Raw genomic sequence first — 24,670 nt, 5'->3', positions numbered from 1 at the left:
AGGTGCCTTGCCCTCCTGCCTGGGCACCGTGAACAGGTTTGAATAAAAACCCCGAAACCTGTCCGGCTGAGGAACCGGGACAATAACTCCCTGTGCAAAGAGATCCTGCACTGCCTCCCAGAGATCGGTAAAATGATCCAGAGACAGATGGAGATTTGATGGAAAAAACCTGGGCGAGACAGATATTCGATCTTGTACCCTGTACAAATCAATTAGTGAACCCATTTGTCTGGAATCAGAGACATCCAAGGTTCCCGAAAGTGACGCAGACATCCCCCCACCCCTGATCCAGCTGAGGGCATCCCTTCATGCAGAGGAAGACTTGTCCGTTGAACCGGACTGACCAGCCTTGGGCTTACCCGACCAAGGCTTCTTGCTTCCTCCGGAGGCTCTGAACATTTTGCTTTAGTCCTGCGCCCCTGAGACACGAAAAAGCCCCCAGTGAGCCTTGAAGGAAGGCCCCCACTTACTGCGAGGTGTCTTACTTTTTGAGGATTGTGGGAGAAGAGTACTCTTGCCCCCTGTTAGGCCCTTGGTTAACTCATCCAAGGAGTCACCAAACAGACGTTCACCCAAAAAGGGAAGGTCAGCCAATTAGAGTTGTAGGAACCAACACAGCTTGCAGGTTGCTCTTAATCACCCTGATCCATTCCGTAACCGTCTGAGAAGCTAAGACAGAGGCGAACACCCGGTTTAAGCAGCGAACCTGCCACTAAGTGTAAGTGGCGGGAAAGTGCCGCCATTGCTCATCCATGATTTTGTGAAAGTCCTCAGGACAAGGAAAAACCTGACCCAACTTCTGGGCTTTGCGGGAGCCAAAGGCAACCTGCTTTCCTGACTGTGTGGGCTCATCATCCAGATGTAATGTTTCCCTCACAAATCAGTGCTTCCCCCAGAGCGCGTTCCTGCACTGCAGCTGAGGAGGACTCATCCTCCTCATTATCTGACTGTGAGGACAGGGACCCCTTAGGGGGGAGCGTTGTCCATGGCAACCGTATCAGGCTCTGAATCAGAGGACTGAGAGGGCATTGGACTTTTTTGAGTAGCAACTTGTTTCATTACAAGGTCCACTTTGGATACCAGAGTTTCTCAGTCTGCAGACAGAGACCCCAGAGAAGGTGAACCGGATGTGGCGGCTGCACGAATAAGTTCAGAAGTGAAATTTCCATTCAATGTCAAAATTGAGTACACTGGCCCTTTAAATGTTGCGCTCGCGGTCCGCACCGCTATACCGTGCTATAGACGGAGTCCCCCATTAATGCTAGCAGGTATCCTGATAGGAGCTAAGTGTGTCCTAGGAATGTTAGAAGGACTAACAAAACCCTTATTACTAGCCAACCTGGAAAGTAAACCGCTCTGTCAGTCTGTCAGCAGCAAGTGAAAAAACTCCAATACAAAAGAATAGGAGAAAATGGCGCTGCCCATACAGCGCGGTTGTCCACACTTAAGATGGCGCCCAAAAATGGCGCAAAACACTCAGGGAAACACAGAAAAAGGCTGCTGCCCTTACTTGAATGCAGCTTAATGCCCACACTTAAACTGGCGGCCGAAAACGGTGCCAACGGTCAGGAGCCCGGAAAATGAGGCCTTCATGGGGACCCACTATAGGGGACCCCCCAGGACAAGATAACTTTATCCCACCTCTTCCCCCAGGCGTTAGTCACCGCTATAGTGCCCCCAGCGGGAGCAGGGAGGACAGGACCTGTCCTGAAAGGCCAGAGGGATATTTTGAGGAAAACACTGCTCTTTTATCCCCAGGAGTGGGCCCACAGCTCCCCACAGACATCTGTCCCAGGGACACGGGAGACATGTATCACTCACCATACAATGGACCGTGGGGCTCCGCTCCGATACAGCTCGCCTCCCACCCTGAGTGGGGGTGCTGCCAGCCAAGAGGGGTATGCTGCAACTCAGGGCGTTCCAGGCTGATGCGTCCTGGCGAAAACATCTGTTTGCAGGCTCATCCCCATCCGTCGGGGCTCTGTTTTGGCGAGGCCTGGGCGGACCACAATCTGCTCACGCTCGTTGACCAGGCTGGGAGATCGTAAGGTTCTAGATTATTCAGTGCGAAACCTCAGTCCGGCTGTCCCTTGTAGTTTCAGGAGGATCCCCCTGACACTAGCTAGCGATAGTGAGTAAAGAAAAATAAACATAAACATTTCTCAAAGAAAATAAAAACTGAGGTCGGAGTCCCAGCAGGAACCTAGGTCCTATTCCTAAGCTGGGCAGCAAGAAACTGATTCTATGTACCAGGGAGATATCTCTGACCTGCAAACATAGATTCATCTGTAGACAGTTGGTGCCTGATGAGGAGGAGCTTTACCAGTGCAGACAATTCAAATAGGCTGGCTTCTTAAGCTTTAACCACTTTAGCCCCGAAAGGATTTGCCCCCATAATGACCAGGCTCTATTTTGCGATTCGGCACTGTGTTAATTTAACGGACAATTGCACGGTCGTGTGGCACTATACCCAAACGAAATTTACGTCCTTTTTTCCCCACAAATAGAGCTTTATTTTGGTGGTATTTGATCACCTTATATATAAACAAAAAAAGAGCGACAATTTTGAAAAAAAAAAAAAACTATATTTTTCATTCTTTTATATGACATTCTCACAAAAAAAATGTAAAACAAAATTTTTTAACATTTTAGGCCAATTTGTTTTCTGCTACATATTTTTGTTTAAAAAATTGCAATAAGCGTATTTTGATTGGTTTGCACAAAAGTTATTGCGTCTACTAACTATGGGAAAGATTTATGTCATTTTTATTGTTTTTTTTTTACTAGTATTGGCAGCAATCTGCGATTATTTTGCGGGACTGCGACATTGCGGCGGACAGATCGGACCCCTAACTGACATTTTTGACACTTTTGGGGGTACCAGTGACATTACTACAGTAATCAGTGCTAAAAATATGCACTGTTACTGTAATAATGCCATTGGAAGGAAAGGGGTTAATACTGTTGGTGATCAAGGGGTTAAATGTAAGCCTAGGGGAGTGATTCTAACTGTGGGGTGGTTGGGCTTGTGAGATGATCATAGAGACATGCAATCCTATATAGTCTCTGTGATCATCCCAGAGAGAAGGACGGCCGGCTGTGCTTACATCAGCCAACCGTCTTTCTCTGTCAGCGGGGAGAGATCGCCGGTGTCAGGAGGCAATCGGAGCCACCTGACACACGCACTGGCTTCCCGACTGACGAGCGGGCGTTCGCCCCTTAGCCTCCCCAGAGCGAGCGCCGTACATGTACGGCGATTTGCCTGTGGGAGCCAGCCTGCCGCAGTATATCTGTGACGGCTAGTGGAAAAGCATTTAAGTACACACGGGCTAAATGTCGGGTTACATCGCCCAGTTCAATAGAAACCGGCCGACATTCGGCCCGTGTGTATGACAGCCGGTCCGACAGAAGCCAGCCGTTCGGGTCATGACCAAAAATGGTCTGCTGACTAGCTCCTGGACTGAGAGCACTGACCGGAGTGTTCTGGCGGGGGGGGGCTGTTAGAACACAAAAACACAGCAGGGGAGATCGCTGTACTAACGTCAGATTGTTAGTACAGTGGCTCTGACCTGAGCTGCGAGTTTTTTTACGTTCAACCCGCTGTGTTGAATGAAAAAAAACTAGTAGTACATACTACCCTTTAGCGCCTATTGCAATTCCTATTGATGCCAATTCACAGTGATTGAGGGGATGGGGTTATTTTGTCTTAATTTTATCTTAGTCTCTGGGACACTGATACAAACACACTATGAACAAAACAACTTCATTCAGATAAGGCAATTTATTAGGTAGGAAACCAAGTTCCCAGCACTGTGAGGTCGAACCATGGTTAGGCACAATGCAACAGATTTTTATTGTTGTAACTGAAAGAATTTGACTTACCTATCAACAACTGCAATCTGATGCCTTCGGCCACAACTAGCAGAATTATAATACAAACTTAAGGTGGCAGCTCTGTATTATACAGATTTGTTATGGGTGCAAAAAGAATATACATACCTTATATATGTGTATATATATATATAAAATGTATATTGCATGTTAAGGGCTTATAGAAAAATGATTACCTGGTAGTTTTGAGAGGATGGAGGTAGCCAGTTCACTGACAATTTCATCATTGCTCTTTCCGGTCCCCCTTGCTGTAGACCTTGGCTGTACCTCCAAAATGGTGTTAATTAGGGTACTTGTCTCTTTCCGCTGTATAACAAAGTACAGTTTAGACATTTTAAACAATATTGTTTTAAATAATTGTGCCCCTAAGAGTAGGCGATAATAATCAGATATTTTAGGGAGACATTTGCCCATTCTTGAACAACTCTTGCACTGCCAGTACCCACTGAGATCTTCTTCCTGGCTTGGCCAATGGTTGAGCACGCAAAGTTCAAGCGTCATTCCTTTGGTTTTTCCAAATTACTTATAAAACCTAGTCATTATAGAAGCAAGGAGCTGCAATTGCAGACCAAATGAAAATTCCCATTGCAGTGAAGTTTTGATTTCAATACTTTCTCAACCACTACCACTGTAAAAAAAAAAAACAGTCAGACTTCCTTATCTGCATGCCTGTTCCAGATCAGTGACCTAGAAAGCACTTAACCACATTATCATCATGACAAGCAATTGGCATTTTCAGAAGGAACAGTTTAATCTTCTGTTTGTGCTGTGGCAAATTTACTTTAATTGTTTTTTTGTTTTTTTATTTGGAAGGTACTTACCAAGGATTAGATCGTATTTAGATTAGATTGTATTAGCATTAAAAAATAAAAATATTAATTTGTAAATGCAAAGTACAAAATAAAAGTTTTTTACTGTTTGTACTATTTTTGCTAAAATATATTTTATTTATATTTCTGCAGGATGCACCCGATGAAACTGCATTAGAAAACGTCTTAAAATTAGGGTTAGGATTTATGGAGCCTAGTTTGAGGTTGAGGTTATTTTTGAAGCTTAATTTTAGGTGAGTGGGTTAGGTAAGGGGTAACTGTAAAGGATTCATTTTAAGGGTTAAGTTAAGATTTAGATGAGGGCAAGGTTAAAGTGGAACTTCACTCTCTCAATCAACATTGACTATTTTTAATCCTTATGCCACCAGCATTAGTAAATAGATATGGAAGCATATTCTATTTACTTGTTTTAATTTTTTTTTTCCTTTCTTCAGTTACTTCATGGTTTTCAGGCCTAGGCAAATGATGTCACACATCTCATGAGTCTGCAGGAGGGAAGGTTTTCCCAGCTAAGCACACTCTCCTGCTTGCATGCCTGATCTAAAAGCAGATGGATTTCAGGAAGTAAATGCTACATGAATCATCTGTATTTACTCAAGATGGCCACAGCCAGAATTGCTAGGGGGGTGTTTTAAAACGTGATTTATCAGCAAAATAAAGCATGGAAAAATGGATGGATGGGTCAGTTTATTTTGAAAATTAAAAATTAAAAAAGGGTCAGATTAGGAATAAAGGACTGGGCATGTGTGAGAGTAGCCAAAAATCAATGCTTAGTTCTTGGTTTTAAAAGCCATCATATAGTGTAGAGAGAATTGCTTTCATGCAGGTAGCTTCTATGTGGTATGACTGAGTATTTGTTTTAATATAACCTTTTTAAATATAGCATCTATTAAAAAGAGAAAAAAATAGGCTATAGTATTTGCTCAAAGAGTAAACTAAGGCAATTTTTTTTCGCCTTAGATAAAACCCTTTTAGTTGTTATGTGTGCTCCTATTAGGCTGCCAATGTTTTAGTCAGTTTTTTTTTTTGTCATTCAACCACTGGGTTGAACAAAAAAAACTGACCCGATTGCCCCATTCACACATTTGGTTTGGATGGGGGAATCCTTCACATTGACCTATTGTATTCTGACAACAAAGAGACTTCCCAGTCATCAGAATACACTGATCAGAGCTGCAGTCCATAGCCTGCAGTGCTAAACGAGCTGCTAAAATCAGACAGGGTGGTTGTACAGAAATTAATCAGAAGATTGATTTTTGTTCAACCATAGTGCCCATACATGGATCAAAATTTGACCAGTCCCTGCTAAGCTGGCCAAATTTCGATCCATGTTTGGCCAGCCTCAGGGAGATTCATTCTAATTCTCCTGGTGAAAATGAGAAGACAACCAACGCTCAGGTGAGCAATCCTGGTGCTGTGCGTGCTGGCTCTACCTCGCCACTGCTGCAACAGTGGAAATGAAGGAGAAAATGGCCGCACACCACCAGCTGCTAGCTAGATTTATTAACATACATAAAACGTACACAGGATACAGAGATAGACGTGTTTCACACTTTCAAAGTGCTTGTTCACTACCTCTCAGTATCCTGTGTACCTTTGACGTATGTTAATAAAGGATTCCTCTTCCTAGCAGCTGGTGTGCGACAGATTTCTCCTTCATTTCTACTCTAACTGTCCTGATTACCAATGACACTGGAAATGAAAGTGAGGACAAAAATTTTGAATTGTCACAAATCCGGAATCAAAGACAAATCTTCCAATAGGAGCATTTGTTCCGGGGTCAATTGTGTAAGAGGGCATTTCTCTCACATTGGAAATACATCCTCTAACTTACTGTTGAGTCTATAGAACATTAATTTAAAGAAATGTCCCTTATAAGACACAGATGGCAAAAAAAACTCTATTCAAAATGAAAAAAAATGGCCAATTATATACAATTGCATTCATAATTGAAGTATAATCTGTTCTACATACTAATCGTTATGTTCTGGAGAAAATTAGCACTTTTCAAAAAGGTTATACTTAGTTCTGTTTTTAAGGAAACCAAGCTCTACATAGCCCTTCTTTACATATTAATTGCCATGGCTGAGATTGCTGTGAAAAGCCTATGTACAGTTTGCCATCTGATGGTTTCTAAAGAAACATTATTATTGGAAGATTGACATACAAAGGCAACTATCGCCTATTATCTGTGTTTAACAGACTATTATGATTAAATCATAATTTTCCTTTGAGCTGTGGTGCAATCCATGCTTCACACAATTAAATTAGAGCAAGTACCCATAAGAACACAAACCTGGAAAGCTAAATTGGCATTTTCATGCATTCCGAATATTTCTGGATCATCGGTCAAGGGCAGATTTTCTATGTACTCCTTATACAACTGCAGACTGTCAGCATCTGGACTGAAATATATACCTAAAGTGTGTTTAGAAATACAGCTCATTAGATTTCGCTCATTTTTTTTAAAATAGGAAACAAAACACATAAAGAATATGGGTTTGCATAAAAGCATCTAAGCCTACTGATATGAAACACACTGTAGTAGCCCAAGGAAAGGAGGGTTTCTAGACTATGACAATTAATAATAATATTGTCCATCACACAATTATCCCTTAAATATTTTTGATATAAAAGCATGTGGCTGTTGTTACATTCCCAACATTTCTATTTAATCCATAATTCATGGGATGACGAATTAAAATATTGCTATTATTCTTGACCTCAACCAAGGCCTACTTTGCATTATCAAATGTCATCCTGTACTACTCAGCTGTAACTCTACAAATTTAATGCATTTACTTGACCAGTATGAATAATGCATTTTTGGGAACTAGTTATTTCATTGTACCGAAGAAGGCATTTACTTGTGTGCACTACTGAAGTAATTTGGAGTTTGTAACTCCTCAGGTGTTAAATAATTTATTGTACAATTTAATGTGTTCTATTACCATTTGTGAAAAAGAAAACTGTGTTGTGTATAGATATTTAAGAATTAAAGGGTAATCAACCCTTTGTAAGAGTGCGCTACATTCTCACATAGAATATAAACCAGGACTTCCTCAGCATCTAACTATCATTAAATATACCGGTTAAACAATATAAAATAAACCTATAACCTAGGGCAGTGATGGCGAACCTCGGCACCCCAGAAGTTTTGGAACTACATTTCCCATGATGCTCAGCTACACCGCAGAGTGCATGAGCATCATGGAAAATGTAGTTCCAAAACATCTGGGGTGCCAAGGATTGCCATCACTGACCTAGGGCAACGCTTTAAACAAACACAGAAAAGTATGCTGCTTTGTGGCTCACATAAACACATGAGAAAGGACAACTGGGTGGGGTAACTTACAGCGCAAATCTATTTAGGCAACTTTCCATCCTATAAGTCAGAAAAATCTGATACAGGTTTTAACCAAGGTTAAAACGCTTCCTAGATTTTTATTGCCGTGTTCCCCATTAGGGAGTTTTCTCTTGACTTCCTGTCCCAAAGATGGGAATTGAGAGGAATTCTTCTAAGAATTTGGGCATTTGGAAATGCTGCCTTTGCCACTGGTCACCAGAATAGGAGTACCTATCAAAAGCTATCTGCTTTTTAGGTGACAATCAGAACATTTTGGATTTCCCCTAACTTTCTAATTGACATTGATCTAGTGACTAGATCTTCCCAAAATGGTCGCAGATAGCAATAAAACATCTAAATTATACCCATTCCCCACTCAAATCCAAAACTAGAATAAAGTATTGCCTGGCATTCTGCTTTAAAGGGAAAAAAATGTATTGAAATAAGAGGATGCCCGGCAGCTCTATATTTCTAAAAAGTTGTCCTTTAATAATCAAGAGCTTTAAGATGGAATTGCATAGCACAGGCGTCACGAGCCGGGTACGGGGGGGGCGGGCCGCACCAGGGTGTCCATCGAGGGAGGGTGACACCCAGTGTAAAGTAAAAAGGCTGCTAGACAGTAAAAAAAAACAGCCTGTCTCAGCCTGTGTCTGTGACACTTGCAGTTCCGGAGCCTGCCTGACGAGTCTCCACTGATCTTTCTGAGTGCTTCTGATGCTTCTTGCACCCTCCCCCTTCTCCAGCGCGCCTTATTTGATCTAAACAGGAAGAGATGCCGGGAGGGGGGAGAAGTGCAGTCTGCAGGGGAGGACGGACTTGTTTAGCCTAGCACTAAGGTAAGCTGCTAGCTAAACTAGGCAATAAACATGTCATGTCCGTAGCTTGTTGTCTGGAGGGAAGGAGGAGGAGGGAGGGGGAGAGAATGTGCTCTCTCTAGCAGGCTGCTGTCTGTTTTTTTTTTTTTTTGTGTGAGATCTACTCTGCTTCTGAAGGGTGGATATTTTCTAAATTCTACCCCCAATGTCTAATACACCTCCCTAGAATCCCTATCCCTTACCTGCTCATCAGTCCAGTTCAGGCACAGACTCCTCTCCTGCATTACCACCTCATGTCTGTGGCACTACAAATACAAGCATGCCAGGAGAGGGGAGGCAGCAGCAGACAGATCAGGCTGATTTTCAGATTAAATGTGCATTGTGTGTAGTGTGTACTGTATACTGTATGATCATTATTTATTTATTGTGCTTGGTGGTCTTAAGGTGTTTACCATTTATATACCTATCAGAGTAAGTAGAGAGCACATTTGCAGTGGAAGTGCTCTGGAGCATTTTTATTAGTGTAAAATGGAAAGACAGAGTCAGAGTGGTGGAGTGATGGGGGAGGAAGATGGACAGAGAGATGGAAAGAGTGAGGAGTGAGTAAGGGATGGAGGTATAGATTGGGTGACAGATAGAGGAAGGGATGGAGGGATGGTAAGAGACACAGAGAAATGGAACAATGGAGCAAAGGATATAGGGTTGGGGTGTTGGAGGGATGGAGTTATGGAAAGAGAGTGAGAGACAGACAGAATAATAGGATAAAAGTGATGGCGGGTAGAAAAGGGGGAGGGATATATAGGGCACAAGGGTTGTTGGATGGACAGTATGATGGAGCAAGGGGCAGACAAATGAAGCAAGGGACGGATGGACCAAGAGATAAAACGATGGAGTTATGGAAAAATGAAAATAATGGAGGGTGAAGTGGTGGGAGGGATGGTTGGATGGACAGTTTAATGAAGGGATGGAGACAGGGGGTGATGGAGGGATGGTGATGGGGGTGATGGAGAGATGCAGACAGGGGGTGATGGAGTGATGGAAACAGGGGGGGGATGGAGTCAGAAGATGATGGAGGGATGGAAACAGGAGGTGATGGGGGATGGAGTGATGGAGACAGGAGGTGATGGAGTCAGAAGATGATGGAGACAGGAGGTGATGGAGACAGACAGGCGGTCCTTAGAATTGGGGACATAATATTTGGGTGATCCTGGTGGCTTCCAGGGATTTCCCCCCACTTTCTGTGATGGCTATGGAACAGAAATTAAGGGGAAATCTCTCCAGTTTGACATAGGTGACAAAATCTGATGGGTTATAATCTAATCTGGCCAGTAAAATGCCAGTAAAAACTTGGCTGTGCCAGTAAATTTTGAGTGTCGTGTCAGTGAATTTCAGTCTGGTAGGTTGGCAACACTGGTGACACCAGTAGGCCTGAGGCGGGAGCCGAAGCTGCCAGTCTGTGGCCCCACCACTCGCTGCCTCTAGGTCTCGCGGCTGCCGAAATTGCAGTGTGTTATAATCTATTCAGACCAGCAGCCTCCTCCAGCAGTGTTTGTCACGAACAGATGGTGGGTGTGTTACCTGACCCCACCTCCTCGGCTTGGCTCCTCCTGTGTACTGTACATTGCTGGGGTCCTGGGAGCAGGCAAACAAGACGAGCGGCAAAGGTCTGGAGTGGCCATCAGTGCCATAAAAAAACATTATTAAAAGGGGTTGGGGTGACACCATGAGTTACCGCACCGGGTGACACCAACCCTAGTGACGCCACTGTTGCATAGTCATACATTTAAAGTACAAAGGGTTGTCATCCTTCTGTAACTAAACTCTGCTACATTAGGTTATTAGTTTAAACAGGAACAGCGCTAAGCTGCTTCAAATAGATAAATAAATTGATTCTTATTTTTTTACCTGAGCTAGAATAACAGTAATTGTCTTCAAGAGTCTCTGGAGAAAAGAATCTCCTTAGGATTGTCCTTAAACATCTTTGGTCCCATGCATCAGTTACTCTTCCTCCATATGTTATCTCCCCTGGAAAATAGTAGTATAATGTTTCAATTTCACTGTCATATGTTTTTTTCAAGCTCAAAAGCTTTTTTTCAAGCTTACAGCTCAAAAGATTTATGTCATACTTATGCCCAAAGGTCCTATGCGGTGCAGAGCAGTGGCAGAGAGAAGCAGATAGGCACCATGGAAAACTAGCATCTTTCATACAAAAAAAGACAACAGCTCTGCAGGTGGCAAGGATAACATAGCACTGCTGTGTCTATCCAGGCTGAATCAAAAATAGAACATAATTCCTGTACAACAAATATTCAGTAAACAGTCTGAAAACAGCACTATTACTTAATAGTGTATTACTTAGAAAGAGCATACCTGGTAAATCTACATAGGGATTAACAATGAGAACCAACTGGCAGCCCCTCCTCCAAGATCAACACTGTTAGATAATTATGTTAATGTATATAAATTATTACCATTATTACATAGTAATTAATATTGCTTTTGCAGCATTTTTAAGCATACTGTATGTCACCTTGACTTTTTTTTAAAGTTTAGAAATATAATTGTGTGTAGTCTTTGTATGCCCCTGACACCAACCCCCTATGCCCAACCAAGAAAAAATACATTATTTGGCAATGAGAAAAGAATGGACACCATTACACATGAGTGTTGAGGCTAACTAAGATTAACATGCACTGCACCATGTAAATAAATCAGCTTTAGCTATGGGTTTTGTAGGGAGTGTGCAGGCAAAATCTAGTCTACACTTTGCACATATGACACACTGAATAAGCGCTCATGTGTTATTTTCCTGCAATTGTTAAAAATGTTTAGAAATTGAGTTTGAGTTATGTACCTTTTTTGACATAATAAAGAATTTGAAAAAAAAAATGTTTAGAAATAAGAAAAAAAAAGGACCTGACAAAAACACCCCCAATGCCTTGGGTTGGGTGCTATATTTAGACCCCTGATCTTATGGTGAAATACACTTACCTGTTATATAAGTAAGTGCGTCCCATGGTATTTTTCCCTCCTGACAGTACAAGTTTAAATTAAGCAGAGCGCATTCTCTGTCACTGTCATTAAATTCATAGCAGATGTTCCATCCAAGTGGCCCAAACTTCTTCCTCTCCTACAACAAAACCGTTTAAAACTTTTTGTAAACACAAAAGAAATAAAATGTATGAAGACTTTTCATTTAACTTTTATGCTCTGGGATTTTGAAGCTGTGGGGAGGCAGGGAAAATTGAGGTGTAATTTAAAAGAAATCTTTAGTGATAAAATATGGAGGCAGACACTGCTTACTTCTCTTTTTAAAAATGTTAGTTGCCTGGCTGCCATGTTCTTCCAATGGCCTTAGTACTTTCTAAGGCGCTGGCGTAAAACAAGTATGTAGATCCACTTGAACTTTCTAACCTGCATGCTTGTCCCAGGTCAGCCAACAGCCAGGCGAATAGTATTCCTAAGCCTAATACACACAGGCTGAATGTCAGGCAACATCGGCTGGTTCAAAAAAAACTGTCCGAAATTTGGCCCATGTGTATGGCAGCTGGATTCTGTTGAACAAGCATGCTGGAAAACCAGCAGCCGGCCAATTGCTGAGAGCACTGACAGGAGTGTTCTGCCAGGGAGGGGTGTCCCCCTGTCAGAACACAATAGCACATCAGGGGAGATCACCATACCAACATGGGATTGTTAGTACGGAAGCTCCGATCTAATCATTGAACGAAAAAAAACTAGGTGTGTACTAGGCTTTAGGAGGTAGGTAATTGTACCGCTCGTGTTCCTTCATCTACAGGTCTCCTATAAGCCTAGTATACACCACTAGTGTTTTTCGTTCAACCCGCAAAACTCACAGCTCAGTTTGAAGCCGCTGTACTAACAATCCAATGTTAGTGCAGTGATCTCCCCTGCTGTGCTATTGTGTGCTGATAGGGGTACAGTCGCTCCGTCAGAACACTCCGGCCAGCGCTCTCAGCCATTGGCTGAGATTGCTGATCAGGAGCCAGTCAGCTGCTGGTTTTCCAGCATGCTCGTCCGACGGAAGCAGGTCCAAATGCCCGGCTTCTGTTGAACCAGCTGCCATATACATGGGCCATGTCAGCTGGTTTTTATTGAACCGCCCTATGTGGCCCGACATTTGGCCCGTTTGTACTAGGCTTTAAAGTTTACACCAAATGCTTTTTATCCAGGCAACAAACTCAAATCTTAACATAGCCTTGTGTTAAGAATTAGGTATAGGTCCACCACTGTGCTTCTTCAACAACAATATCAGGTGGACAGCAACACCTATCGTTTGAGTATCTGGAAAAAATAGAGCACCATTTTCTTTTGCCTTTAACATTCTATTTTAAACCATAGCAACAAAACTGAACAAGTAATTGCTAAGACCTCTGCTTAGCTGTAATTATGTGTATATTCAAAGTCATGGCGTACTGTCTACTTGACCTTTGCTGTAATCATGGCTTTGAAACTGTAAGCATTCTACAAGAGTGCTTGCTTCATTCAGGAAAATTCTCCCTATGCTGTACTTTCAACATATCCAGCTGAGTCTTAAAATTGCCATGTCACAAAGATGCCAATTTCAAATCAACCTAAACAAATCCATGGAAAGTCATTACCATCTACTGGCATACAGATGCTCCTACACAGTGATATCCCATAGGTATATTCAAACAATATGGGAACACAGATTTTGGATAAACCTCTGCATAGGAGCTTTTAATTTCCAAAAAAGTATTCTATAACAGCTGTTAGAATGTTAAAATCATTGTGTTTGGCAAAATATTTATGCGCATTCAGACATATAGAGACGTTTATATTTGTATAAAAAATTTTATTTTTAAGAATTAAACTGAATCACAGAGGTGAAACTAAAAACCACAGGATCCCAGTACAAGGATTTAACTGGTTTTCCTATGTGGCATGCTAAATCTGTGGACCCCTTCAACCCTTAGGAGGTGATTTACTGATAACAAATATACAAATAGGCTGTTCATTTTGCATGGGAGCTTTCACTCTTCAAATGGAATTTGTAGCTTAGTGAATGTGGTTAAAATTCACTTCAAATGAATACCTAATCATGTGCAAAAAAAAAAAAATAGTATTTTTGCTTGCACATGATAAGATGATGGTAGCCAGCAATGCTTAACCACATTCTCTCAACCAAGAGCAAATTATTATGAACAAGATCTGTGAATAGGTAGAGTCTGATCAGTCACAGGATTCTCTCCCATTCACAGATCGTGTTGCACTCAACAGGATCAGTGGAAGAACTTTTCTCAATGGAGGAGAGGCCAGGAAGGGACGTGTCTATGTTGGTTAAATGGGGGTGATGGTGCGCCTCAAAGGTGAAATAAACAAAAGTTGGAGTGATTACATGTGTTTGTTTTACAATTATTGTTTAGGGCTTGATTAAACTCTGTTACAGTGATTAGGTGAATCTCATAATCTTACAATACAGTTGTGTATAAATAAATAACATTAAAAACTCGTGACAAAATTACAAAATCTAAAGTGCTCAGTGCTTACGGTGATATGTCTCCTTAAAATAAACAAAATACAACGAACGAGATGCGAACAAATATGTGATTATTTAAATCCGCATAAATAAATGTCCAATTTCATAAAGGTTTCAATAAATGATCTTCAATCCAAATAAAAAACGATTCAAAGGTGTATTATTGTGAAAAAAATTATGTGACCTCCACCTTGTGCCACTTCTAGGTGTGCTAAATTCTCACCTTAAACAAGAGGGTCAAACGCCTGTGTTATATATGCCTTTTCTCCAGCGTGGTATCTTATGGCTCCCGGGTCCTTCCTAAGGGATCCTGTGTATGTTCCCGGTCAGTAATTTGTATTTGGGACTCCTTACATGGGACTACTTATAATGCGGGCTCCTTCCTTAGTATCTCCACCTCAGGGGCTCATTAAATAGATAAGGCCATCATGGTGCAGTATCAAAGATTATTTTTATTGTAAATAAAGTAATGCACTTACAGTTTTATTTCTTGTTTCCAGCATACAATATGTGCAAAGAGTGCTATGGGGATTCCGTCCTGTCCGACACGTCACTTCCGGTTTTTGGGTACCTCCTTTCCGTGACGCAACGCGTAGGAGGTACCCTAAAAAACGGAAGTGACGTGTCGGACGGGAACGGAGTCCCCATAGCGCTGTTTGCACATATTGTATGCTGGAAACAAGAAATAAAACTGTAAGCGCATTACTTTATTTACAATAAAAAGAGTCTTTAATACTGCACCATGATGGCCTTATCTATTTAACCACTTTACCACTGAGTACTGGAATAGTACTGCGGCAAAGTGGCACGATCCCGTCTGACGACGTAGACCTACGTCGCCAGACTCCTCCCCTGTAGGCGGCGCTCGCGCGCCGCCGGAGGCGCGCTCCCGCTGTTTTCATTCACGGCGGGAGTCGGGCCAGGGGAGGAGCAGCGCCGATCGCCGCTGCTCTGCCCCGATCGTCGGGGAATCCAGTTTGGAGATCCGCCCGCCTGTGTAAACAGAGCGGGCGGATCTCCTCAGTGACAGGGAGTGACAGATTGGAGTGTTCAGCATAGCTGGACATCCGATCTGTCCCTGTCTCACACAGTCACCTCCCCCCCCCCACACGTCAGTAAGCACCAGGCATACATTAACCCCTCCCTCTCCAATAAAATTAACCCCTTCCCTGCCAGTGTAATTTTTACAGTAACAGTGCATATTTATAGCACTGATTACTGCAGTAATGTCACTGGTACCCCCAAAAGTGTCAAAAATGTCAGTCAAGGGTCCGATCTGTCCGCCGCAATGTCGCAGTCCCGCAAAAAAAAAATCGCAGATCGCCGCCATTACTCGTTAAAAAAAAAACACCAAAAATGACAGAAATCTTTCCCTTTGTTAGTAAACGCAATAACTTTTGCGCAAACCAATCAAAACACGCTTATTGCGATTTTTTTTACCAAACATGGGTAGCAGAAAAACAATTGGCCGAAAATTTTAAAAAAAATTGGTTTTTACATCTTTTTTGGGGGGAATTTCATATAAAAAAAATGTTAAAAATATTGTTATTTTTTCAAAATAAACGCTCTTTTTTTGTTTATAGCGCAAAAAGTAAAAATCGCACAGGTGATAAAATACCACCAAAAGAAAGCTCTGTTTGTGGGAAAAAAAGGACGTAAATTTCGTTTGGGTACGGCGTTGCATGACCGCGCAATTGTCACACACACAACGCCGAATCGCAAAAAGTGGCCAAGACGTAAGACAGCAAAATGCTCTAGTGGTAAAGTGGTTAATGAGCCCCTGAGGTGGAGATACTAAGGAAGGAGCCCGCATTATAAGGAGTCCCATGTAAGGAGTCCCAGATACAAATTACTGACCGGGAACATACACAGGATCCCTTAGGAAGGACCCGGGAGCCATAAGATACCACGCTGGAGAAAAGGCATATATAACACAGGCGTTTGACCCTCTTGTTTAAGGTGAGAATTTAGCACACGTAGAAGTGGCACAAGGTGGAGGTCACATAATTTTTTTCACAATAATACACCTTGGAATCGTTTTTTATTTGGATTGAAGATCATTTATTGAAACCTTTATGAAATTGGACATTTATTTATGCGGATTTAAATAATCACATATTTGTTTGCATCTCGTTCGTTGTATTTTGTTTATTTTAAGGAGACATATCACCGTAAGCACTGAGCACTTTAGATAGTAATTTTGTCACGAGTTTTTAATGTTATTTATTTATACACAACTGTATTTTAAGATTATGAGATTCACCTAATCACTGTAACAGAGTTTAATCAAGCCCAAAACAATAATTGTAAAGCAAACACATGTAATCACTCCAACTTTTGTTTATTTCACCTTTGAGGCGCACCATCACCCCCATTTAACCAATATTTGTGCTGTTTTGTAGTATCAGTAATTGTGGTGCAGCATTAAGGAGAAAATAGTATCCAGGATAGCACAGGAACCATATTATACACATATATACGTGTCTATGTTGGGTCTCCAACATGAGCCTGCAGACCCGAAGCTGTTAACCCCACAACTCTGGATGTTAAGCAACAGGAAGAGGACAGGGCAGCTCTGCATTGAAGATTTCTACAGAATCCAGAAGCCTGAACTTTGGGGCATACATCATTACCAGTAATGTAAATAATGTTGTAGATAACAAAAAAAGTTTTTTTACCTAAACTTCAGTTTTAAGTGTGAATAAACCCTGAGGACATTCAAGTTGGTACATCTGAAATATAGTGCGCTGTACTAAAAAATATTTTTCAGATCATAGACACAGTGCTTTTAGAAATCCCATCTGTTTTATTGAGATTCAATCTTTGCAGGAGAGGTGTGTATAAACGATAAAAGTGTCAAAATGAAGAGTTCAGTGCAGTAAGTAGGATATATAGCCAAAGATACATATGATGCCTTGAAAAAAGCACAAACCAGCAGTGTCTCCAAAAATAAATTTAAAAACCTGCCATCAATAAATTCCCTTGCAGTTCATATCTCTAGTGATTCACTATGTTCTGTGGTCTAGTAAAAATAATAAAAATAAGAGTACTGAATGCCATTAATGATTTATTGACTTTAAAGCTAAACTCCAGAAAAAAAAAACAATTGTGTTATTTGCTGTGTGAAGATAAATTACCTCTATTGATGCCTGTCCCATCAGTAAAGCAGTTAGTGTTACTAAACCCACAACATGAAAATCAGTCTGTAACTGCAGTAAAACATGCTTGTTAGACTCACTTAAGGGGTTAATCCTCTGCATTGTGTAAAAAGGCTGTTTGATCCTGTCTTCTCTGATCCTCCCCTCCTTCCACAGTTCCCAAACCATCACCTGAGCCTAAGGGGCAAGCCTCACATGCTCAGTTGGGTGTATATTGCTGGAGAGTTTTTTTAAATTTTAGGAGGGTGCATGTGATAAGCACAGGGCCAATCAGCACTATCCAGACAGAGGGTCAGGGGTCCTGTAGCCTCCTAGGACAATCAGGGGAGAATGATAACTCATCCTACAAGCTTTAACCAGACACTGATATAAGTCACAAGACTGCTATATACTGCTGATGAGAAAACGTATTTAGCAGGTTCTATTTACTAAAACTATTGCATTTCCATGTTCTGTGCACTGTAGGAGACCAGATATAGTAAATGCAGAATCCTGGGGAGATCAGATATAGTGAATGCAGAGTCCTGGGGAGATCAGATATAGTGAATGCAGAGTCCTGGGGAGATCAGATATAGTTAATGTAGAGTCCTGGGGAGACCAGATATAGTGAATGCAGAGTCATGGGGAGATCAGGTATAGTGAATGCAGAGTCCTGGGGAGATCAGATATAGTGAATGCAAAGCCCTTGGGAGATCAGATATAGTGAATGCAGAGTCCTGGGGAGATCAGATATAGTGAATGCAGTGTCATGGAGAGATCAGATATAGTGAATGCAGAGTCCTGGGGAGAGCAGATACAGTGAATGCAGAGTCCTGGGGAGACCAGATATAGTGAATGCAGAGTCCTGGGGAGACCAGATATAGTGAATGCAGAGTCCTGGGGAGATCAGATATAGTGAATGTAGAGTCCTGGGGAGATCAGATATAGTGAATGTAGAGTCCTGGGGAGACCAGCTATAGTGAATGCAAAGTCCTGGGGAGAGCAGATATAGTGAAAGCAGAGTCCTGGGGAGATCAGATATAGTGAATGCAGAGTCCTAGGGAGATCAGATATACTGAATGCAGAGTCCTGGGGAGACCAGATTTAGTGAAAGCAGAGTCCTGGGGAGATCAGATATAGTGAATGCAGAGTCCTGGGGAGAGCAGATATAGCGAATGAAGAATCCTAGGGAGACCAGATATAGTGAATGCAGAGTCATGGAGAGATCAGATATAATAAATGCAGAGTCCTGGGGAGAGCAGATATAGTGAATACAGAGTAATGGGGAGACCAGATATAGTGAATGTAGAGTCCATGGGAGACCAGATATAGTGAATGCAGAGTAATGGGGAGACCAGATATGGTGAATGTAGAGTCCTGGGGAGACCAGATATAGTGAATGCAAAGTCCTGGGGAGATCAGATATAGTGAATGCAGAGTCCTGGGGAGATCAGATATAGTGAAGGCAGAGTCCTGGGGAGATCAGTAATAGTGAAGGCAGAGTCCTGGTGAGATCAGATATAGTGAATGTAGAGTCCTGGGGTGATCAGATATAGCGAAGGCACAGTCCTGGGGAGATCAGATACAGTGAAGGCAGAGTCCTGGGGAGGGCAGATATAGTGAAGGAAGAATCCTAGGGAGACCAGATACAGTGAATGCGGAGTCATGGAGAGATCAGATATAGTGAATGCAGAGTCCTGGGGGGAGAGCAGATATAGTGAATGCAGAGTAATGGGGAGACCAGATATAGTGAATGTAGAGTCCTGGGGAGACCAGATAAAGTGAATGCAGAGTAATGGGGAGACCAGATATAGTGAATGTAGAGTCCTGGGGAGACTAGATATAGTGAATGCAAAGTCCTGGGGAGATCAGATATAGTGAATGAAGAGTCCTGGGGAGATCAGATATAGTGAAGGCAGAGTCCTGGGGAGATCAGATATAGTGAATGCAAAGTCCTGGGGAGATCAGATATAGTGAATGCAAAGTCCTGGCGAATCAGATATAGTGAATGTAGAGTCCTGGGGAGATCAGATATAGTGAATGCAGAATCTTGGGGAGAGCAGATATAGTGAACACAGGGTCCTGGGGAGATCAGATATAGTGAACGCAGGGTCCTGGAGAGAGCAGATATAGTGAATGCAAAGTCCTGGGGAGATCAGATATAGTGAATGCAAAGTCCTGGGGAGATCAGATATAGTGAATGCAAAGTCCTGGGGAGATCAGATATAGTGAACGCAGGGTCCTGGAGAGAGCAGATATAGTGAATGCAGAATCTTGGGGAGAGCAGATATAGTGAACACAGGGTCCTGGGGAGATCAGATATAGTGAACGCAGGGTCCTGGAGAGAGCAGATATAGTGAATGCAGAATCTTGGGGAGAGCAGATATAGTGAACACAGAGTCCTAGGGAGATCAGATATAGTGAACACAGGGTCCTGGGGAGATCAGATATAGTGAATGCAGAGTCCTGGGGAGAGCAGATATAGTGAATGCAAAATCCTGGGGAGACCAGATTTAGTAAATGCAGAGTCATGGGGAGACCAGATATAGTAAATGCAGAGTCCTGGGATTAGTAACACTTTATTCTCACTCTGACCCTGCAGTATGTAGGCGCCGAACGTAGTTTTAGTGATAGTACACTTATCATAGCAGGTTGCTTGTTGCAGTTCCTGGAAGAAAATGTCTTGTGTTATTTTAACTGAATGCAAGGCTTTTTGTGATTTGACAAGTGAACATCACAATCGCCCATCCTCCAACTGCAGAAAGCCTTGCATTCAGTTACAAAATACATGTCTTTTTCTGAATGGAGGAGGTGTACATACAAGTAACCTGACATAGTAAGTGCACTACTGCAAGAATTAAAGGTCTCATCACCTGAATGAAAGTAAACGCTCTATCGAATGAAGCATCAGCCAAAGGTGGGACAGGGATTAATATAGGTCATTTATTTTTACACAGCAAATGGCCCAAAATTGTTTATTTCTCAAAGTTCAGCTTTAAGTATAATACCGCATCATCGCTGAAGTTCTGTGCGGCCATAGTACACTGCTAGAAGTGTTTAACCTTTTCTATTAATTTATGCTAACAATTTTCAATACATGTTCCAGTAGATTAGTCAGTAGAAAGGAAAGTCACCTGAATGATAGCGTGAAAAAAGCAAATTCCAAAAATAACTTTTCTCCATTTTCTGCCAAGGAGATGCTCTTCGAAGAATGTGGGAGTAATTTCCGTGAAGGCGCGACGGATATTAGCACGGAGACCTTTTGGAGGCTCATTAGTAACCTGCAACACAAAGCCGTTTGCAGAAAATGTAATGACCTCTTTGTTGAACATTGAATTTTAACATCTCATTGTCTTCTTGTCGGTGTCAATTACCTGGTTTCCATGCTGCCGGGACAGAGGATGCTGTGCTAGTCGTGACAAACATTTCTAACTGATGTTAATCAAAAACAGCTTTCTTGATTTCAAACAGTAATGTGTTTATAGTTATATTGAATGCAAAAAATCTATTACTTTTACTTGCAAACATTGAGCATAATCAACTGCGTGTATAGAATATAAAATACTGTATATATATATGTATAGGTATGGAAAAAGTACTGCACTTACTGTGCTTAAAAGACAGCTGCCGGCACTACAATACAACTATATTGTTTAACCACTTCTGGACCGTAAGGATTTGCCCCCTTAATGACCAGGCCATTTGTTGCGATTCGGCACTGCGTTACTTTAACTAACAATTGCGCGGTCATGCGACGCTGTACCCAAATAAAATTGATGTCCTTTTTTTCCCACAAATAGAGCTTTCTTTTGGTGGTATTTGATCACCTGTGCGATTTTTATTTTTTCGCGCTATAAACAAAAATAGAGCGACGAATATATAGAAGGATCACAGGCGCTCTGTGAAAATTTCAGAAAGAAGAATGGTCAGCTGTGTTTACAACAGCTGACCATTCTTCTCTCTCAGTGGGGAGCGATCGCGGGTGCCAGGCGGCAATCGGAGTCACCTGCCCCGTTCATCGGAGTCCCCGCTGTCAAGTGGGGGTGGGAGCACGCCGCTGGCGGCGCATGCTCACCCCCTAGCTGCAGGCACGCGACCGACGTATACCTACGGCGGTTCGCACAGGAGGGCCAGCCTGCCGCAGTATTTCTGCGGCGGGTGGTCCGAAAGCGGTTAAACAACTAAAGAACTAAACAGTGCCATGCTAAAAACATGGAAACAAGTGAGATTACTCTAACAAGTAAGGTGCCACATGTGAACATATCAATCATAAAGTGTAATAATGCAACAATTAGCCAAAGTGCGAGAGCAAAATTATGCAATAGCGAAAAACATAAATTTCTTTGATATAACTCCGAATTTCAAATAAATATATAAAAGTGCAAAGTCCACATGATGTGAATAAATAATGTCCAAAGACAAAGTTTAAGATCCGTGTCCAAGAAAATAGATATTCCGTGTTCCAGGATGAAAAAGGAAATCACCACGAATGCATCTATTACCACAGGGGGAAATCAGGAGCGCTTACCAGAAACTGTGGACTGTAATAAGGTCCAAAAAATATATTTTTATTTTAAAAGGTAGAAAACTTAGATTTTCCATGTAAATAGTAGGCATTCAAACTGTGGTCACAAGATAATCTCAAATGGGCACAATACCATGGAAACAGCTCAATGCAACCAACGTACATTTCGTCCTCATGGACTTCTGTATCTATAGACTAACTGCATACCCCCATAGAGACTAATCAGGTGTGAGTACTTTTTATACATTTTTACACATTTTATTAATGTTAAAAACTGCGCTAAAAAAAATGACAACTTAAAGAGGAACTTCAGTCTTCTGTGAAAAAAAGAACAGCCAGCAGCTACAAAAACTGTAAAACTTTTAAAAAACATCCACTCACCAGTCTCACGATCCAGCGGTGTGCTCACCCCAGTCGGTTTCACCAGCTGTCTTCTTTCCTCGGCGCCAGCAACTTAACTATGGGCATCCGGCTGTGATAGCTTGCGGTGTCACACCCGGGTGACCACTGCACATTCGCTAGTAGCGTTGTGCATCGTGAATGGTGGATGAAGTCCTCCATGTGTCCAAGAAGACTGCAGGGGGGGAGGGAAGGAAGACAACTTCTGCTTCCGATCGCTGCCCTAGGCGGTCAGAGCGGAAATGGGAGTGGGTACCTGTCTAAATCGGATACCTACTCTTTAAAAGTGGCAAGTCTTCAAGAGGAGCAGGGGAAGAGTTCTTAATATGGAACTTCCCTGTTTTGGGTGGAGCTCCGCCTCAATTTTTTAATGGTTTTAATTTTTAATGTGTAAACATGTTTTTTTTTATTTCCTTTAATCACTTCAAAACTGGGCACTTTCACCCCCATCCTGCGCAGGCCAACTTTCAGCTTTTAGTGCTGTCGTACTGTGAATGACAATTGCGTGGTCATACAACACTGTACCCATATGAAATTTTTATCTTTTTTCCACACAAATAGTGCTCTCTTTTGGTGGTATTTTTTCACCACTGAGGTTTTTTATTTTTTGCTAAATAAATGAAAGATTGACAATTAAATAAAAAAAAAAAAGAAAACGTGGTTTTCTGCATTTTTGTTAAACAATTTTGCAAATAAATAATCTTTCTTCATAAATTTAGGCCAACATGTATACTGCTACATTTCTTTGGTGAAAATAACCCAAGTCCGTGTTTATTATTTAGTCTGTAGGAAAGTTATACAGTCCACAAACTGTTGTATATATCTGAAAGTTGATCAATCCTATCTCATTTCTTGTGGCCCAAACATAGGACAGTACAAATATCCCCCAAATTACCCTTTTTTGTAAAGTAGGCAATCCAAGGTATTTACTAGGAGGCATGGCGAGTTTTTTGAAGTTGTAATTTTCTGTCACATATTTTTGGAAAATTAAGAAATGTAAAAAAAAAAAATTCAATTATTTTTTTTTTTAACATACTGTTACCAGTGAAGTACAGCGTTATCATATACCAGGTGTGGCGGTGATCAGGGACACTGACTGGTGATAGTATGTAGAAAAAACAAAACATTTTTTTCAATTTTAGTTTATTTTTTATGACTTTTTTTTTAACACACTGTTACCAGAACAATACAGTGTTATCATAGTAACACTGTACTACTCTGGGGAAGTGATTAGGATTTTTATTTTTTTTTGCACATTATGATTGCTTAAGCCAGTGAATTTCATTGGTATATACAGCCAATTTTACTTAATAAAACTGATTAATTCAGTGTGTTTTGTTGTGATCTGCTGTGATTGGTCACCACAATTACATGGTACCAGCAGCAAGGCCGGTACAGTGATCAGTCATCGGTTGTGTCCGGCAGGCACAGCCGGTGACAGATTGCACCGCATTGCAGCCCTGCAGTGGCACGAGAGGCACATTTCAGGAGGCTATTATACGATGTCCACCCAGAACGGAGACAGTCCGGCCCCGGATGTTAATTTACTATAGGCTGGGCAGGAACTGGTTAAGTACTTTTAATGTTTTTGTTGTTGTAATTAGGTATTAGGCTGTATTCACACCTAAGCGTCACATATTTTTCGGGTGTTTTGTTTTGCATGTTTTTGAGCATTTTTGTACAGCAATTCCAAAGCACTGTGGATCTTTGGCATTTTTGTATCAGCCAATGTAGAATGTGTTACAGTGCCTTGTGAAAGTATTCGGCCCCCTTGAACTTTGCAAACTTTTGCCACATTTCAGGCTTCAAACATAAAGATATAAAACTGTAATTTTTTGTGAAGAATCAACAACAAGTGGGACACAATCATGAAGTGGAACAAAATTTATTGGATATTTCAAACTTTGTTAACAAATAAAAAACGGAAAAATTGGGCGTGCAAAATTATTCAGCCCCTTTACTTTCAGTGCAGCAAACTCTCTCCAGAAGTTCAGTGAGGATCTCTGAATGATCCAATGTTGACCTAAATGACTAATGATGATAAATAGAATCCGCCTGTGTGTAATCAAGTCTCCGTATAAATGCACCTGCACTGTGATAGTCTCAGAGGTCCGTTTAAAGTGCAGAGAGCATCATGAAGAACAAGGAACACACCAGGCAGGTCCGAGATACTGTTGTGGAGAAGTTTAAAGCCGGATTTGGATACAAA

At 41.6% G+C, this 24,670-nt stretch overlaps 1 protein-coding gene across 1 annotated transcript in view; it reads right to left on the bottom strand.

Annotated features, from left to right (window-relative positions):
* DNAH6 (dynein axonemal heavy chain 6) overlaps positions 1–24,670 on the bottom strand; it is a 473,665-nt gene that overhangs the window by 27,647 nt on the left and 421,348 nt on the right. Inside the window, exons 67-71 of the mRNA XM_082248007.1 lie at positions 20,672–20,818; positions 11,874–12,012; positions 10,788–10,907; positions 7,018–7,139; positions 4,068–4,197 (exon numbers count right to left, since the gene is read on the bottom strand). Of these exons, the coding sequence (XP_082104133.1) occupies positions 4,068–4,197; positions 7,018–7,139; positions 10,788–10,907; positions 11,874–12,012; positions 20,672–20,818 (658 nt within the window). The remainder of the gene's footprint in view (positions 1–4,067; positions 4,198–7,017; positions 7,140–10,787; positions 10,908–11,873; positions 12,013–20,671; positions 20,819–24,670) is intronic.

This window comes from Pelophylax lessonae, assembly GCF_965119305.1.
Source record: "Pelophylax lessonae genome assembly, chromosome: 1".
NCBI classification, from domain to species: domain Eukaryota; kingdom Metazoa; phylum Chordata; class Amphibia; order Anura; family Ranidae; genus Pelophylax; species Pelophylax lessonae.
This window is presented reverse-complemented; position numbering and strand designations above follow the sequence as displayed.